Source organism: Sapajus apella, unplaced genomic scaffold (assembly GCF_009761245.1).
Source record: "Sapajus apella isolate SASKATOON/1434 unplaced genomic scaffold, GSC_monkey_1.0 scaffold97, whole genome shotgun sequence".
Classification (NCBI taxonomy): Eukaryota; Metazoa; Chordata; class Mammalia; order Primates; family Cebidae; genus Sapajus; species Sapajus apella.
The window spans coordinates 1,227,455-1,246,837 of record NW_022437037.1 but is presented as its reverse complement, the minus strand read 5'-3'; the positions used below and the strand labels follow the sequence as shown (position 1 = coordinate 1,246,837).

General features: G+C 50.2%; 1 protein-coding gene across 3 annotated transcripts in view; it reads right to left on the bottom strand.

The window, feature by feature from the left end:
* The window catches only part of MVB12B (multivesicular body subunit 12B), a 228,186-nt gene that overhangs the window by 13,065 nt on the left and 195,738 nt on the right, over nt 1-19,383 (bottom strand). For 2 of the 3 annotated variants that reach the window (XR_004262372.1, XM_032257266.1), the window contains one exon: nt 16,953-19,373. The exons of the other annotated variant lie outside the window; for it this stretch is intronic. Coding sequence is in view for 1 of the 2 variants with exons in the window: in XM_032257266.1 (XP_032113157.1) it covers nt 19,317-19,373 (57 nt within the window). In the remaining variant the exon portion in view is untranslated. Of the gene's footprint in view, nt 1-16,952; nt 19,374-19,383 lie in introns of those variants that run through there. 3 annotated transcript variants of the gene reach the window in all.

The following is a 19,383-nucleotide window of genomic DNA, read 5'->3' as shown; positions in this document are numbered from 1 at the left end:
TTTTTTTTTTTTTGAGTCAGAGTTTCCCTCTCATTTCCCAGACTGGAGTACAGTGGCGCAATCTCAGCTCATCACAGCCTCCTCCTCCTGGGTTCAAGTGATTCTCCTGCCTCAGCCTCCTGAATAGCTGGGACAACAAGTGTGCACCACTATGCCCAGCTAGTTTTTGTATTTTTAGTAGAGATGAAGTTTCACCATGTTGGCAAGGCTGCTCTCAAACTCCTGACCTCAAGTGATCCACCTGCCTCAGACTCCCAAAGTGCTGGGATTACAGGCATGAACCCGGCCAGTGTTCGCTCTTAAGTGCAAAGTCTGCATATTATTTAAATCGAGAATGGGCCTTAAGCAAGATGGATAATATAAACAGATTTTCCTCATCTTAACCTGGATTCCTAGAATGGTGTATTATTTAATATATATATTTTTTCTTTTTCTTTAAAGATAGGGTCTCACTCTGTCATCCAGGCTGAAGTGCAGTGGTACAGCTCACTACAGCCTTGACTTCCTGGGCTCAAGCAATCTTCCCCCCTAAGCTTCCCAGGTGCATGTCACTATGCCTGGCTAATTTTTGTATTTTTTGTAGAGACAAGATTTTGCCATGCAGCCCAGGCTGGTCTTGAACTCCTAGGCTCAAGCAGTCTGCCTGCCTCAGTCTCTCAAAGTGCTGGGATTACAGGCACGAGCCACTGTACCCAGCAAATACTTTTAATGTTTTGCTAGTTTCTCTTTGATAGCATTTGATTTTGTGTTTCTTCATCACTGCTTATAGATGAGATTCGTCGTCTGTGGAGTTTATAAAGCTGTCTTTTTGGGTTATGGGGTTAGATTTGTACTAAACTCACAAAATTCTAAGTGAAACCTCTCAGCTTCGAAAAAGTATAAATCACATGTATATTATTCTTTGAGAGAACTGATAGAACCCCCGGGGCCTGGTGACATTTTAGGATCATCTTTTAAAAACTTTTGACTATGTGACGTGCCTTTAACATTTTCTCATTGATCGACCACAGGATAAATTGCAACTTCTCTAGCATGACATTAAAGGTGCAGCATGATTTACTCTGCTTCAGCTCTTACTATTCTTTACCTCTCTTTTGCTACCCTAGCCACCCCTAGCTTCTGGAAGTTTCCCAACTGTAGAGTGGGAGAGCCACAAGAGCAGGGACCGTGTTTGTTTTGTTTGGGATGAAATCTCTGGCACCCTGCAGAAGCTTACCCTTGACAAGTATTCTCTGAGTTTTTGTGGAAGGACATTTGCTCTGTTAATATCACTGTATCTTTTAGTTCATGTTGTCAACACATGTTCACTGAGCCCCCTCCCTCCCCTCCCCTCCCCTCCCCTTCCCTCCCCTCCCTTCCCCTTCCCTTCCCTTGCCACCATGCTCAAGGGCATAGAGGATAGGAAAATGAAGGAAATGTATAGGAATGGATGAGTTTGAAGTGTTTATTACCTTTGATTTGAATATCATTTATTTACATTTACATAATTTAAATGTTTAACAAAGGCTGTGTTTAACAACCAGCTCGTAACATTAATTCTTGAAAATTTAACAAGCAGCTCTTGCAAGCTGACACGGACCGATTCCTGCATGCCACTGCTACAATCTCATGATGCAGATGCAGTCGTCAGGGAGGGGAAGGGAGGTCACCCTGATGGTAAGTGGTAGAACTGGGTGTCCTTGAGCAAGCAACATTCTGTCCCTGAGCATCAGTTTCCTCATCCATGAAATGGGGACAATAAAACTTTCCTTCTGGGTGCTGTGGAGGTTTAATAATCTGATGCTTACAAAGCAACTGGCGTATAGTAAATGCTTCATAAGTGGAGACCTGACCACTTGTGTGTTTTTACTTTTATCTTTATTTTTTGAGACAGAGTCTCATTTTGTAGCCCAGGCTGCAGTGTAGTGGTGCAATCTCAGCACACTGTAATCTCTGCCTCCCAGGTTCAAGTGATTCTCCTGCCTCAGCCTCCTGAGTAGATGGGATTACAGGTGCCCACCACCACACCTGGCTAATTTTTATGTTTTTAGTAGAGACAGGGTTTCACTATGTTGGCCAGGCTGGTCTCGAACTCCTGACCTCAAGTGATCTGACTGCCTCAGCCTCCCAATGTGCTGGGATTACAGGCATGGGCCACTGTGCCTGGCTGTGTTATTGCTTTTTTTTTTTTTTTTTTTTTTAATACTCATAACAGACTTGGATCCTGCCCTCAAGGTATTCATGGTCTAGTGGAAGGAGACACCAAAGATAAGACATACACACATTCATACGATTCCAATCCAGGCAGAAAAGGAAGGCTTCCTGGAGGAGGATGCATTGGAACTGGGCCTTTTGGGTTTGGGAGAGGGTGGGTCCACGTAGGTGAGGGTGAAGCATTGCTGGCTGTTGGCCCACAACAAGGAGAGGAGGGGGGCAGGGATGCATCTGCTACCAGGACCAGGTGAGAGTGAGAGGAGGCTGGAGCCCACCAGAAGAATGCTGGATGCAGAGGCAGAGTCTGCATTTTCTTCTGAGGGCAGTGGGGAGCCACAGTGGGCTGTTGAGCAGGGTGTGATGGGGTTGGACGGGTCTCTTGGAACATCAGTGTGACTGCAGAGGGAAGGAGGACCAGAAGGGGGCCACAGTGGTGGTGGCAGAGGCTGTCCCAGGGGCGTTGGGATGGAAGCCCACCCATCTGGGCTCCTTCAGTGGTCTGCGTGGTGCTGGGGTGTCCTTGACCCCTCCCCTCCTGTACCTAGAGAGGGCAGCAGGACTCCTCCTCCGATACTCCTGCCCCAGCCCCATAGCTAATCCTGGTGACACCCGGTCCTGAGGCTGGGGCGGGGTGGCTGGGCAGCTGGCCTCAATTAGCCGGGAGCCGGGTCTGGACAGTGTCATTAGGAGAAAACCAGAGCCTGCCCATAAACTCTAATGAATGCATTAATGGAAGGCTTGTGCGCCTCAAAGGGGGAAAAAAAAGCAAGTCTAAATAAAGTTATTAACACAGCCCACCTGTGTTCGGCTCTCGGCCTATATTGTTCAAATAGCCCATTAACTCCTGAAGCATCCAATCTTGAAAGTGAGCCCTGCCTCTCTGAAGCAGACGTTTAACTGCGTTCATATAATTCAATTAGATTCCACAGTCGTGGTCCAAAGGCATTCTCCCTGCTTTCATCTCAGTAATGGCCTGCAGGCTGCAGCGGGACACAGGGGGTTAAAAAGTGGGGCTCGGAACCTGCCTTTTGGCCTGACTCACTCCATCACCCCAGGGCCCTCCAAATGAGTTTCCTGGGGCAGTGCCTTTCTCACTGGAGCAAGCACACTCACGGATGGGCTTCCGGGCCTGGGACTCTCACTCGGAGCCGTCTCCTGCGCTCTCGATCCAGCATGGGGTGGGGGGCCCACACCCCTTCTCCTGCTCCATACCCTCTTGTCCAATGGCACAGCACACCACGGACACCGACTCCACTCAGCCAACCCCATTAATAAAGAGTTAAGAAAATTCATTAGGAAGTCAGTCTTTTATAGATTCCGTGAAAGCCTTCTTCCTACTTCTGTCACTGAGAAAGGATAAAAATCCTTTTATCACTCTACAACTTGTTAATGTCCCGCCCCGGGAGCACTTCATCTGTAATAAACATCTTCACAAAATATGCATCCCCAGGGAGGAGCCGTTAATTTCCTCAAGGCCTCACACATGTAAGGGATTTTATTGCCTGCAGGTGCTTCATGATATTGTGTGAGCTTCTAATAAACGTCCAGTAAACCGCAGGTAGCGCCTCGGAGAGAGATGGGCCGGTGCACCTGTCCACATAGGGCCTCCACGCACCGCGCCGTCACCTTCTGTGGCCCAGCCCTGGCGTGCTCAGCTCCTGAGCCCAGCCTGCCCCTCGGGACGCCCGCAGGTAAGGTCTGACTCTGATGCCTTGACCCACTTACGCGGCCTGGGGGACCTGAAGGAACCTGGGGAAGCCTGGGACTCACTGCTGTTTGAGGCTGGAAAATCCCACCCTCAAACCTACACACCCTGGCAGGAATTGCAAACACGGCAAGACGTTCTCTTTTTTTATTTCTTCGTTTTCTTTTCTTGTTCATTTTGGGAGAGTGACGCCTGCGACAATCTGCTGTAGAAATGTGCTTATTGACAAACTTAACTTCCTATTTTCTTAATAACTGAGTGAGAGGGAGAAGGGACCTTGCCCCTCAAGTGAGATTCATTCAAAACACGCTTTGTGTATCTTAAGGGCAATTTTTGGGAATGTTAAAAATGATTGCTAGAAAAATGCACTGCAGCTCAGTCACTAGAAAAAAAAAATGAGAAAGGAGTAATTAGAAGTTTGCATTTAGTACAGATCTCTCTCCTCTTTGGGATTCTTTCCAATTTCTATTACCAAGTGGACTGTGAGGTGCTGGGGGTCTGTGGGCAGATGTACTTTGTGGCAGGGGAAGTCGCGGATGCCACCAAGGGCTCATTCCTAGCCCCGTGAGCTGCAGAGCAAGACTTGGGGTTTGGGGGTTCATGGAGGCCTGTGGAGAGGAGGATGGGAGGATGGCCCAGGTCAGAGGCAGGGGACCAACAAGATGGCCTCTCCAGCTCTTTCCAGAATGAGGTGCCTCTGAGAACGGGGGGGTGGGATGAGGTGATCACTTTAAATCAGAGAGAGCTTATGCTGTCTTTGGACAAGCGACAACTGGTGATTCTGGGACACCTTCATGGTGGCGGATCTCTGAGGGACGTGGCCTGGGTGGTGGCTGGAGCTTCTGTGAGCTTGGTTTTCGTTCAAGTCTGTAATGCTGAGTGTGGACGGTTCAGCTCACTGGGCCTTGTCTGTGGGTGCCCATATCGGCTTGGGGCGCACACACCCCGCTCACAGGGTGGCACAAAGCAACCCAAGCCAGGGAGAGAAGGGAGAGGGCCACTGGATTCAGCTCTCCTGTGGCCCTGTGGCTGGCACAGACATCTCACTGGGGCCTCGGAAGCTTCTGGAAAGAAGAGATCCCCAAGTGGATTTTGGAAGTGGTGAGGAGGGAGAGCTAACTGGGCCGTGTTTACAGGCCCCCTCCGTCCCCAGGCAGGAGCAGGCGGCCGCAGAATCCAACAGGCTCAGAATCCAGGGACTCTAGGGTCAAGCAAAGCTGGATAGCTGAGCCCCGGGGCGTGCACATTCCTGGCCTGGGATGACTAAAGATAATACAGCGATGCTGTCACTGAAAATACGAGTCCCGCACAGCTCTGGCTGTGGGTCAGGGCCAGGTTCATTAGGACTTTATCTCTGGAATCTTCCTAACTATCCCTTTATAGGTGAAAAAGCTGAGGTTTGAGAAGTGAGGTCATTTGGCCCAGGTCATCCAATGGGGGAAGAGAAGTTCAGAGTGTCCTGGAACAGAGGCAGGGGCTCTACCTGTGTCACTGCATGGCATCCTCTTACCAAAGCTTGGAGAAAGGGCATAGGTCCCCGTTTTCCAGAAGACAAGCTCAGGCTCCCCTGCAGTAGGAAGAACGTAGCACAGCTGTGACATCTGCCTCCTTCCCCAGACAGGGCTGCACCCCCCTCCCCCGCTTCTCTGGGCTGGGAGGGGAGAGGGTCACTCACCCTCTGCCCCTGCCCTGGCTGGCCTGCCTGGCCTGGCCCAACAGAAGCCGCAGGAGGGCCAGGGAGCCTGGAGTGGCTTCAGAGGCACGACGGACATGATGAAAGCCCTGGAGCACGGGACCCAGCCGAAAGGTTAGAGGAAGCAGGATTATTCTGCCCGGGGAGCGGAAGGCCCAGGGGGCAGGGCCCTGGCTAATGGAGAGGACCAGATGCTGACCAGCTGTTCCCCGTCTCCCTGGAGGCCCAGCAGCACCAACAAGGCTGCTGCTACAGCAGGAGGGAGCTGAGGAGGATAGGAAAAAGAACTGGCTGAATGAAGGAGGGTTGCAGTTGAGACGGTGGGAGAACCATCCTCTGAGGAGCTTAAGAAACAGGATGGCAGCCCCTAACTGGGTTTTGGCCAGGAGGGTGATACCAGCACCCGGGGCAGGATGCACTTTGTGTGCAGCGGGAATGGGGACACTCCCTGGAGAAGCGGCATTCTCCTCCGCAAACACGATCTGAATTAACCCCTGTGCCCACCCAACCCTCCCAGCCGTGCGGAGCAGGTACAGAGCCACCCCAGAACAGCCGTCCGTCCATCCGAGGTCTCATAGGAGCCTCTGAGGCCATTTCCCCAAGCTCAGTGCAGGAGGTGAGAGGTCTGGGAAACCCCATGTCTCGGGGCCCTGGACCCCAGCTGGCTGGGGAGAGCCAGGCCCACAAGTCCCACCTTTGAGCAGCCAAAGTTCCTAAAAAATTCATCCTCTATCCCCAGTCATCAAAACACACGGTAGTAAACGGTAAAGCAAACATCAAGGAAACCTACAAAGTCCCGACTCTCCCCACAGAGAACACTTTGGTGCTTAAAAAAAAATCCAACTGAAATGTCTCAGTGTCTGTGTCTGCGCGCTTGTTGGGTGATCCAGCCGGGCACGTCCTCCCTCGGAGCCTCTGTTTCCTTATCATAAAGCAGGGATGGGGTCACTAACCTGGGAGGCTTGCAAAGAGAGGAGTCGGTGAGACCGGAAGGACTCACGCAGGGCTGGCAGATCTGGGTGGCTTCCTTCCCTCTGGCAGGTCTCAGACCTCACCCATCCCCAACTCACAGATGGGAAAACTGGGGCTCAGAGAGAAGATGGGACGAGTCTGTCACACAGCAAGCTGATGGCCGGAAGAGGTAGTGTTCCCAGCCCAGCACAAAGTACTCTTTTCTTCATGGACTCAATTTTGCTTTTAGGTGAGAAAACTGGGATGTCCCTGTTGGGCCTGCTGGACCCTATTTGGAACCAAGACTAGGGTTGCCAGATAGCATACAGGATGCACCAGGGCAGATGAATTTCATATGAACCAGGAATAAGTTTTTAGTATAAATAAGTCCCATGCAACCTTTGGGACATACTTACGCTTAAAAAAATTTATTCCTGACTGGGCACAGTGGTTACACCTGTGATCCCAGCACTTTGGGAGGCTGAGGCAGACGGATCACCTGAGGTCAGGAATTTGAGATCAGCCTGGTCAAAATGGCAAAACCCCATCTCTACTAAAAATAAAATAATTAGTCAGGTGTGGTGGCAGGTGCCTGTAATCCCAGCTATTTGGGAGGCTGAGGCAGGAGAATCACTTGACTCCAGGAGGCAGAGATTGCAGTGAGCCAAGATTCTGCCACTGCACTCCTGCCTGGGCATCAGAGTGAGACTCCATCTCAAAAAAAAAAAAAAAAAAAAAAGTATTCCTGGTTCATCGGAAATTCAAATTTAATGGGACATCCTGTATTGTTATTTGCTAAATCTGGCAATCCCCAGGGTCCCAGTAGGGCTGCCCCATCTCTTCACAGGGAGAACCTTCCAGGCCCCTTCTCTGGCAGCAGAAACCCAGGTTAGAGCTACTTGCTCTCAGCTCATGCAGGCACCAAAAAGCCGTCACCAGCCCTTTTCTGCTGCAAAGAGCAGAAAATGCATTTCCTTGTGATTTTTTTCTTTCAACATATATTTTTTGAGGGGACTTTGAATGGGGGGGTGGAATTCCTCAGAAGGGGAATTATGTATCGGGGAAATGCGGTGTTTTCAAGTTTGCCCTTTGTAGAGAGCGTAGCAGTGCCGGCATACAGCCTCTATGATCTCCCGTTTTTTCTGGAAGGATACGGAAGACAGCTGGCATTATAAGGGAAGCTTTTCCTTCTGATGCTGCTGGGACCTCATTGCCTCAATTTAAAACTTGTGGGACACAGGTGAATTCTTAAGGGTTAAAATGGAAGGACAGAATAAGACAAAATATCAAAGAAATTTCCTGGAGCAGCCTTGGGAATATGGTTCCGTGTATCAATAGTATTTCATTTTTCAAATTTTTGAGAGCTTTTTCAAAAATTTATTTCCAAGAAAGTCATGGTATTTACATTTAAGGAGATTCAGAAAGGTTTTTCTTGTTCTCTTTCTTTTTCTCTTTTCCTCTCTCCCTCTTTCTTATACTAAGACAAAGATGTTGAAGACATTGTTTGAACAAAGCAATCTGGAAAAAATATTTGCAGAGTCGAAAAAGATCAACAGAACTTGGAAAAAGGAAACGTGAAAAGTAAATAAAATACACATTAGAACAGTCTTTATGGGAGATTTTCTTTAAAATATTTTCACATTTGACCTTCTACCTCAATGTGCTATTCTAATCCCATTTAGCTTCAAAATGCCGTAACTATCAGTGTGCAGATGGGTGGGCTTTTTAAAAAAATGCCATAACTACAACTTCAAATCTTGACCACTTTTTCTCACTTTCCCCAAATATGTGATGGCTTTTTTTTTTCTTTAAACATCTTCCCGGACCAGGAGAAATATTCTTCTGTGGGAAAACAATGTATTCAATATATTTTCTTTCCAGAATGGACTTCAAAGGAATTCAGGCTTTGCTTTTAAAATGGTTTGCAAAGGCCAAATCCGACGCCCAATTGACACCAGAATCAGAGCGGGAGGAGTTTCCCAAGGTTACCAAGTCTGAACTGATGAGGGGAGTCCAGATCACTGAGTGCAGAGCAGGGCTGGACCCGAAGGGGCTAAAATCCGAAACCTGCACCCCATTGCTATCTCCCATCCATCCTCTTCCCTCTCTGAGCACAGACCCAAGATCGAAATCTCAGCCTCCAGCCTGGAGCCAGGAGGTGCGGCTTGATGTCAATTACGGCCCAATTCCAGAGGTGCCATCAAAGAGTTAACTAGGATGTCCCAGTGCGCAAATGTGGGATAATTGAGAAACAAATTCTACAAACATCTTGAAAGGGGCAAAAGACCTTTGATCTTTCTATAGAAAGGGAGACATTACAATGCTGTCTGCCTTCTGGGGCCTGCACACATCTCATACCAGGTTAGAGGATGGCATCTTTCTGAGAAATCAGCCGACACCTAGTTCCATCGCACCTTAATTACCCTAACTGGTTTCGCATGGTCAAAGGCATTTTCTCCGAAGATTAGAGGAGAAAGAGGGACTGACAAAATAATTAAATATGCAATTTGCCAAGCGTGGGCAATATGGCTTTGAAATCACCTTTTCAGGAAGTTTTACCGCTTGTTCATTGACATGTATATTGCAGGCTTCAGACTTTTATTTAAGCTCTTTTGATTGCCTTAATGGATTAATACCCGAGTACCATCAGCGAGGGGCAGAAACCGAAGGCTGTTTCTAATTTCGAAAATATTGCCCCATTTCCTCTGGTGTTATGACAAAAACAAGTATGTAGAATTTGCCTTCTCGCTTAAAGGACCAGGCTGATCCCCTCCAATAACTGCCTGATGTAAGAATCTGCATCTCACACGTGGTGGTGTCCGTTCTAGGAACCTTTCGTGGTGCCAGGGGCCAGGGTGCTGGCAGCGTGGGCAGGCCCGGGCAGGCCTGCGTTGCGTGCATTTGGGGCGTGGATTGGTTTGGGGTGGCATCCCCGAGATGAGTCCATGTCTCTGGACAGTAGAACGCCTCTCAGTTTAAGGCCCTGGCAGCGTCCGGGGTGTGGAGGAATGTTACTGCCTTGCTTGTAACTCCTGCCGTGGGTAAGAAACGTTTCACAGGGTTGGGGGTGGGGGGAGGCTGCTAGTCGGGATTTGGAGAAGAATCTCTGCTCAGACCCTGTTGCATCCAACAGAGGCATCCGGAAACCAGAGTTTGCTGTGGGGGAATAGTTTGCATTCTGTCCTAAGGATGGGGAGAATTAGAGTTCAGAGGAAGGAGTCAGTAGCCGTGATTGCGCCATTCCCATCTTTTGGCTAAGCTGAGTGTCTGGTGGCGGGGGGCAGTGTCTGGGGCCTCCTCTGAGGACACAAGATGTGGGGTCTCCTGGGGCAGGTTTTGTCTGGTCTGGGACATGTGTGGGTACCCACTGGGCAGAAGAGGGGTCATCTCAAACGTGCAGACTGTGTGGATGCCAGGAGGGGTTAAAGGATGTATGGAAAGAAGAGAGACCAGAAAGACAGGGAGACCCAAAAAGAAATACAAAGAGGAGGAAGAGAGACCCAGGGAGAGACTCATACCCTCTCACGTGCGCACACGCGCGCAGAGACAGCAAGCTTGCCTCTGACGGCGGAGGGACAAGGCCTAATTGTCCCAGGGATGTGCACGGCGGCCTGGCTTTTCATCATTCCCAGAACTCTCTAATGAGGCTGTGGCCTCTCCTGGTGGGAACTTTGCTCCCTGAAATCAGCTTTGATAAAGCGGACACACCGTCTGGGACGAGTTACTGGGTTTTCCTCTTTTCCTTTGAACCCTGTGGTGGTTTTGCTCTTTCATGGCAAACAGAGCAGGGACAGAGTCGCTGGCCTCTGTCCTCAGGCGGTACAGGCCAGCCCACCTCTTGGGGCACCCAGGCGCGTGGGGCAGGGAGATGGCAGGCTCTGGTGGGGGTGTCACTGTCACTGGCCCAGGACACTTTGCGGGGCTCGACATCCAGACCCACTTGCCAATCATGCAGTTTCTGCCGGTCCCCCGGGGGAAGCATCACCTTAAATGCATCTCAGCGAATCAGCCAGGAGGTCCCTCGCATCACGAGCACATGCAGGCTAACAGCACTGATGACAGGAGCTCTGGCTGCCCACGGGCCACTCGCTCTGCACCAGGCTCTGAGCCAAGTATTTGACACATGCTATTCATGGCAGAAGCACCCACGTGCCCCTTTTCCAGAAGAGCAAATAGAGGCTCCGAGTACTAGGTGGCTCACTGCTCAGAGACAAAAATGGAACCAAATCTGTCATCCCTGGGTCCTGCTCTCAACCACTGTCCTTCCTGAAGGTGGGGAGCCTTAGCTGGCCCCCTGAACACAGCGGTTTTCTAGCTGCACCATCCCTCTCTCGTTTCTCTTACCTATGACTGAGTTTTCTGTGAGGTCACAGCCATAACATCAGCAAGACCTCAGGCTCTGAGGTCTCTGGACACCCATCCCTACTTCCTTCTCTATGCCCTGGGAGAACAGAGTGTCTGGAGGCCTCCCTGAGCCCCAGCTGCCCTGGGGGACCTCTCTGGAAGGAATGGGGGTTTGGAGTCAGCCACTCTGGGGCAGGAGGAGAGGAATGGGCCTTGCTACCCCAGGAGGACCACCAGCCAGTGGGTCTTGTCTTTGATCTCTGATGATTAAAACAAACACCCTCTCTGGTGCTTCTTCCTGGTCTGGGAGGCCCCCTTCCCAGCTGGCAGACACTGAGCGGCCAGGGAGAGGCTGCCTGGTCTTAGTCCCAGGGTCCTCACTTGGAAGGTGTCCTGGGGTCAAAGGCAGCTCCAGAACAGCCTGGCCCTGGCCCGCCTCCATCTCTGACTCCAGTTGCCTTCCTCCTGCCCTGATCCCAGCTTCGGCTCTTGAGGCTTTTCCTCCAGGTTCCTCAGCCTCCCCCCGACTGCGGTGCGTTCACCCCACAGCTGTAGCCGCCCAGGTCAGTCGGCGGAGGTGGCCAGGGTCCCACTCATTGCGGGCTGTTCACCTCTTATCTTTGCAGGCTGGCAGGCTGTGAGGAATGACCTGAAATGTGTTCTAATTTGTGAAAGGGAAAACATTGGCGGTAAGCTTTAATTTACTCCAAGTGCCCACTGTGTGCCAAGCCCTAGGTTGGCACTGAGGAGACAGCAAGAGTGAAAGAGACGTGGTCCTGCGTTCATGGAGGAGGGGCTTCTGTTTTTTTTTTTTTTTTCTTTTAAAGACAGAATCTCGCTCTGTTGTGTAGTGGTGTGGTCTCAGCTTACTGAAACTTCCGCCTCCCAGACTCAAGCAATTCTTCTGCCTTGGCTTCCTGAGTAGCTGGGACTACAGGCACATGCCACCACGCCTGGCTAATTTTTGCATTTTTAGTAGAGACGGGGTTTCACCATATTGGTCAGGCTGGTCTCGAACTCCTGACCTCCAGTGATCCACCCACCTCAGCCTACCAAAGTTCTGGGATTACAGGCATGAGCCACCATGCCCGGCCGGTTTCTGGTTCTGATGAGCAATGGATTCTGTGCCACACACTTCTCAGCTGTTTGGGACACCCAGAGCACAGCTAGACCATAAGGAGAGAGGGCTGGGGACAGCCCTCCTGTTTGTCTCTGGGTCCCTGGGGATGGCGTGTGGTGGTGAAGCCACCCTGGGGCAGCTTCCTGCTCCCGTCCTAAAGAGCTCCTTCCGAAGCTGGGGGCTGAGCCACATGCCTCTGCTGGGAGGTAGGAAGTTGCATATTCCTGCCTGTGAACCCAGCAGAACATTCTTTCAACGTCTTGCCATTGACATAGCCTCTTGGACTTCCTGGTCACTTCTTGATGACAGGGTGCAGAGGGAGAGGGGAGATCACAGGATGGACACAGTGAGGGCGAGGGATTTTTCTTCTCAAATTTTTATGATAAAAATATCCAGACATATAGAAGAGTTGAGGGAAGAATACAAGGAACACTCTCAGACCCCCTCCTGAGCCGACACGCATAGCTACATAACTACATTGATGTGTAGACACATCTCTGGAGTTATGTATTTTTTGCTGTAAGTTTGAAAGTAAATTTCAGGCGTCATCCCTAAATACTTCCGTGTGCATTTCTAAGAATAAGGATATTCTCTTAACCACAACACCATTATCATCTGAAGAAAATGAACAGTGATTGGAGACAGAGGGATTTTGAGAATGAGTCGAGGCGTCAGTTTTGGGATCTTTGGTAGATGAGGAGGTGCTGTGTTGTGTTACTGCTCGCAAAGCTTCCTTTGAACTTGGTCCCCCTGTGGGGCAGCTGGAGGATGGAATGACGCTCCCATTCCAAAGTTTGCGATCTCCAGGAGAGCAGAGCGCCATGCTAGTATACAGTAGGTGATCGGGGTGTGTACGGGGAACATGTCCCAGGCCAGAGGCTGCCCCTGGGACCCCATTCATACTCCTGGGCATAGAGGGTCCTGTTTTTCCAGCTTGGCCCCATCCTCACAAATGTTCTGTCTTTCACAAGTTAGAACACATTTTGCTCACTACTGTTTACTAGGCTTACAGGCAGATTGGATCTGGGCTCAAATCTCTGTGAGACCTGGGCTGACTGGTGTTCCCCTCACCAAGTCCTCAGTTCCCCTTGGGGCCACGGAAGCTAAGCTTGAACGGGGAGCTATGGGGCCTGCTGAGGTGCTGAGCGCCCTTTCCTTTACTCTGGGGAGGGGAGCTGGAGACAGGGATGGGGAGGGGTTCAAGTGCCAAAATACCGCCCTCCACCCAGGGCTGAGATGGGTACCTGGGACCCTCCAGCTGTGATGTCCCCAAGAGTCTCCAAAATTTCCCACAACCCCTTCTGTTGGGGGGTGTGCATGGGGGCGTGCCCAGGTGAGAGCCGCAGATGGAGGCTGTGGTGTGACTGCATTTATCCGGGGGTGCAACTGAGGATCCCACAGGTCCAAAAGGGTGGTCCTCATGTGTGCACGAGAGGCTGGAGGAGGCGGGGATGCATTTAGGTGCATGTATTGTCTTAAGATGCTGATCTGGGTGTATTCTCATGTCGGAATGTGGGTCTGTGCTCTGTGTAGCATTAGAAATAGGGCTTTGGGAACAGAATATTATTCAGCCTTAAAAAGGGGTGAAATTCAGACATGTGCTATAACATGGTGAACCTGGAGGGTGTTACACTCAGTGAAAGCTGGTCACAACAAGACAGTGCAGAATGAATCCAGGTATATGAGGTATCCAGAGAAGTCAAGTTCATGAGGCAGAAAATGGAATGGAGATTGCCCAGGGCTGGGGGAGTGGGGAGTGGGGAGTTCTTATTTCGTGGGGACAGAGTTTCAGTTTTGCAAGATGCAATGAGTTCTAGAAATGAATGGGGTGATGATTGCGTGACACCGTGAAGGTACTTAAGCCACAACCTGTACATTTAAATATGGTTAAGCCGGTGAATTTTGCATGATCTGTGTTTTACCACAGTTAGAAAAAAAAAAAAAAAAGCAGAGTTCTGGTGCCTGTGACTGGCTGCCTCGTAAGGTTTCCTGTTTCTGAATGATGGTGACACCCACCCCTGTCCCTGGGTGACGTGATTGCTCACTGCCGTTTACTAGGAAAGCTAGAATATTGTCACTAGGAGTGAATATTGTCAATCAGAGGAAATCTAACAGAGCCAGAGGGAGGCTCTGGGGATCACGCAAGCCTCAAACCCCAGACCCGTTTCTGGAAATGCTACTGGTTTGCAGCAAGTCTCACCAGCCAGGAATGACAGAGAGGCATTTTGTCAAAGGAAAGAACTTGACGAGAAATTGTTTTATGAAAGCCAAATTTTGGCATGTTTCCACATTTTAGTTTGTCAGAACGCAGAGTCATAAATGTTAAACGTGTAGTTTACTGCTATGCGCGGCCGATTTCTTTATGATGCTGACTTTATTTTCAAGTTTGTCTTCGAGTCACTGCAGGATCCAGAAGAGAACGGGAGGATGTTTTACAGTTTATCCCAGCAGGGCCATCGGGAGAGCAGTTTTTATTAAAGCAAAAAAAAAAAAAAAAAGAGAGAAAAGGGGTGGCCCAGGCCCCTGCCCCCTCCCACGGTTGGGTCAGGGGTTGGGGTGGCGGCCAGGGCTGTCGTCAGGTCCCTGGTTATGAAGCTCGGACCACTGGCTGCGGTGGGATCTGTTCCGGCGGCAGGGCTGGGCTGGCGGGAGCGAACCGGCTGTGGTCGCTGCAGTCTTTGTTTCTGGGGCTGATGCCTGGTGGCTGGTTTGTGGTTGTGAACCTGGGGAGCTCGGGCGAGGAGCGGGAGCGGCCACCTATGCCGTGTGGAACGCCCGGCCGGCCTGCCGCAAAAGCCGCTCTGTAGGACGGGGACTGGTTGAGTGAGTTTCCTCTTCTAACTTCTCGTCTGCACCAACAGGGGTTGTGTTCTAAACCCGGGTGGGCTGACGGTGGCGGGACCCAGGACAGCACCAGGAGCCTTCACACATTGGGCCTGGTCGCCTCCAGGCAGGGCAGGGCACCTTGCCCCTGAAAGTCTGTTTCCTCAGCTGTAAAATGGGTCTCTGTGTCCACCCCTCAGGCCACTTCCTGGACGCTCAGACTGGGCTGGGTGCTTCAGATAACGCTCCACCTAGCTCTGGGTCCAATTCCGAATCCCATTTTCAGATGCAGAACCGGACCAGAGAGGGGGAGCCAGCTTAGCCAAAGTGCCCAGCAGTGGGGGCAGTGAGGCTGGGCGAGGGTCCTGGCTCTGTCTGCTCAGGATCTGCATAGGAAATCACCCAGGCTGGCTCCTGGACTGAGGAGGAAGAGCATGCTTCCGGGGACATGGGGAGCCAAGCGCTGAGCAGAGCTCGAGGGTCCTGGTCCAATGGGGACAACTGCTCTTGAGTCCCAGAGGGTCTCTCAGTGGATGGGACGAGGGGTCTCGGGCTCCTGGGTCTTTGCTCTTGGCCGAAGTTCGGGCAGCTGATGACGGGGCTGTCTGCACCCCACATTGTGGATGTGCCAAGCGGTGAACTCTGTCGTTTGCATGGGAGGGTCTTCTTTGGTGTATTCTGAGCTGGGATGCAGAGGGGGTCAGGTTCATAGAGCTCTCCCAGGGACAGAGGCATGGGCCTGCTGCTGTTCAGAGGAACTTCCACACAGATTCGGAGAGGGCACAGCCTGTGGCAGTGGTCTAGTGTCATACAGCATGAGGGCAGAGGGGCCACCTACCCAGCCCTTCCTGAGGCCTTTGAGGGGCCATCAGGAGTCTGAGGCTGGGATTGGGGGAAGCATCTCACAGCCCAGTTAATACTCCCACCTGTTTGGCATCCTGTGGTGCACAAAGGGGCTTGGAGGAAGGACATGTGCCCCCAATGCCTCCCGGCCAAGGCCTTGTTCATTTCACTCCTGTTTTCACACCCGGGCCTCGGTCAGTGGGGTTGAACACGGATACTGGCCAGGGCAAGCTGAGGGGGAGGCTGGTCAGGAGGTTAGTTCAGGGTCCCTCTCCTAAGATTCAGCCCAGAAACACATCCAGCCAATCCGGCAGGCCCCTTCAGCCCCCGATCGCCACCGCTACTATAGGAAACACTTTTAAGAAAGTCGAGGTGGGGGAATCCGAGAGCCCTGGACTGGCTGGGGGTGAGGTGGCCCGCCGCTGGCTGCTCGCAGAGGGGGACTCGGCTCCTGCCCCTCTGACCCGAAGCCGCAGAGCCTCCAGCACGGCAGACGGAGCCTCCATAAAAGAATAAGGATCACATTCCTCACTTTTTAAGTCGCACAAAAGCTGTATGCATAATTAATGTGCAATAAATGTGAGTGGCTGGAAATTAACTACATGGAAAAAAAATGCTTAATTGTAAAAATTAATTTTGCCTTTATTCTTTTTCTTTCTCTCTCCCCCTTCCCCTGCCCTTTACAACTTGTTATATTCCTGGAGCCCTTCAAATCTGGCTGGGGATCATCTTCGGGAAGACGCACCCGCTGACCTCTTGCCAGGGAGCCGAGGACAAGATTAGTTTTAAGCCGCAGCCTAGTCAGTTGCTTTCAACAGAGGGTCCGAGAGCGCCCATGAGCCAGGCCGGGTGTTGCTGTGTCGCACAGAGGAATCTTGTAATCATTCCCCGAGACCTTCCTCGGGACCTCTGTACCTGATTTTAAAGGCTCTGGTAGACGAAATTTTGAAGCTGCCTTTGGAAACTCCGAGAGAAACCTCATTGTGGGGCTTAAAATTCCTAAACATGAATTTGGTGGTTAAAAAGCTGAAGGCCTAAATACATTTACATATATTCAAACAAAGTATTTTAAGCAATCATCTCTAAGGCTCCCTTTCTTGTTTTTCTTCTACTTTTTTACAAGGACAAGACTTTTTCTAAGTAGCAAAATTTCCCAATGGAAAAATTTATTGGCATGTTATTATTGTCACATCTCTTAATAAAACCTGAGGATGCAACTTGAGAAACAACCCAACCACTTGAAAGAATTTTTTAAAAAATTACTTTTTGAGAATAAAACACTCTATTAATGGATGCTTTAAAATATGATTTATTGCACACATACAACAACAACAATAACCTAAAATATCACGTCGCTGGAAATAAATCACTGCCGATCCTATCTGCTTTGATGCCAGCTGCTTTCCTGTTTCTGCCGTCTTTCCCAGCCCTGGTCTATATTGGCAGATAATTTTAAAAGAGGCAGAAGAATCAAGAGATGGAACCCAGAGTCGTCTCAGCGGTTTGGGCAAGAATTGTGTTTTCAGAACATCCTAGTTTGTCTTGGGCAGTTCGTAACTAACCCTCTGAAGACTGCAAACCACAAGTAACGCAGGGTGTCTCTGTTACAAGATTAATTTACAGCAAGAAAAGAGACCATCAATACAATCATTTGTGTTCTCTGCCACCTCTGCCCAAGTACCTGGTCTTGTTTAAGATGAACTGCTGTTATCCAAGAGCTGCCCGGTCACTGGGGACCAGGGGCAAGCTGTAAATAACAGATCTGTGGCTATGGGTCATCTTTGGCTAGCTGTCCGGCCCGGCTGGTTCCCCCGTAGCTCAGCTGGCAAATGTGGCTGCCTTCGTGAACAGGTGGCCCACAGGGGCCATGGATGGGCAGTGGGCTGGCGTGGCCGGCAGGCTTCTGCAACAGCCTTTCAGGACCAGCCTGGTTCCGGCCTGAACTCCCCCACCGCCACCACCCACCGCCTGGTCGGGCCCGGCCACAGACCTTTGCATCAAACAGCTTCTGACACTAAAAATCAAGGTCTGTCAGCCGTTGTCATAGGAATGCAATATCCTCTGGAGGTTCCCTTATTAAAAACCAAGTCTTGCTGCTGCTGCCCAGGATAGATTTCTATTCCATTTGTATTGATCACCGGGAAATGTCTCATTCTCTAGTTGACAAATACGACCAGCAGGGAGTTAGTTAGCATTTAGTGGGAAACATTTGTTTCCACAGTGATTTGGGGGACCCTGGGCTTCAGCTGTGGCTCTATTCACAGGGTCAGGGTGAGGAATCTCTAGCTATGATGTAGAATTACAGATGTGGGAGGTACATTCTTGCAGAACAGCAGAGCCCGCCGGAGCTTCAGAAACCATCTAATGCGCCGCTTTGTTTCACACTCGGTGTTAAGGAACTCGACTTACCCAGGGTCTCAGAGGCAGTGGCACCTCTAGGAATTTATCCTGCAGATAATAGCCACCAGGGTGTGCAAAAGATACCCATCACGGCACTGTTTATAAGGGCCAAAGATGTGAAATCATGTAGCCAAACACCCATCACAGTAGATTCAGTAAACAATGATGGTATCAGGCAGAATCACGTGAAATCGTCATCTTTTGCTGGTCAAAAATGGTTGAATATGGACAATCCCAGAGGGGTCAGTCTGCTCCTTCTATTGAATGGAATGACGTGTAGCCTTCAAAGGAACGAGATGGAGAACTCTCCCAAGATATATTATTAAATGAGAAAAGCAAGCTGCAGAGCAGCGGACCTGTTAGGCTCCGTATCTGTTTTTACAAAAAGAGCCACACGCATACTGGCTGGTATCAGCCTCCACTCCAGAAGGAGAGACAAATTATCTACGGTGGCTGCCTTGGGGAGGGGAGCAGGTCGCTGAGGTGGGAGGCTGACTTTTCACTTTGCGGCTTGTGTACCTTCCACATGTTATACTAGGTGTGTACATGGCAGATAAGACATCAATTAAAATGTAAAACGAAGATCCAAATTTCAGCAGAGCCTTCATTACTAGGGGTTAAATGCTCAGCAGACTCTGTGGTCTGAGAATTGTCGGCTTCAAGTCATTTCATCTCACAGAGCCTCAGTTTTCTCATCTGTCAAGTGGGGGTAATGATAGTGTTGACTTTTTAGAGTGGAAGTGACAGTTTCCTTGAGACACGAATGAAAGGCTCAGCACTGTGGCACAAAGTAAATGTTACACGTTATTATAAGTGACACATAAATCATAACATACACACATGCACGCACATAAATCCTTGTACTGACCCGTTTGGCATTTTGGTTTTCTTAGAAGAGTCTTAAAAATAGCTGTGTGTGTTCAGAGTCGGGAGTTGAGATTCCTGAATGTTACGTCTGCTAGGGAGATGATTTTGCAGCTGCAGTGATGGCTGCCCATGCTGAATTTATAGGGTGGGTCGGATGATTTTTTTTCTGAATCAGTAAATGGTCTTCCGCATCTCTATGTACACAGGCAGGTGAACTAATAGAATTAAGCTTATTGGTTTAATTCCTCTGGGCCCCCTTGGTGAGTGGAGAGCAGCTGGATGAATATTTTAATTAAGCTCCGACACCCAGAAGTCAAAGTCCCAGAGTGGTCCCATTGGGCAAGGTCTCTCGGTTTGGGGTTTAATCAAGTTCGGCTTCAGAGTTCAAATTTCTTCCTGGACAGAAATATGTCATTAGGCGTCCAAGATTTCCACTGGAAAAAA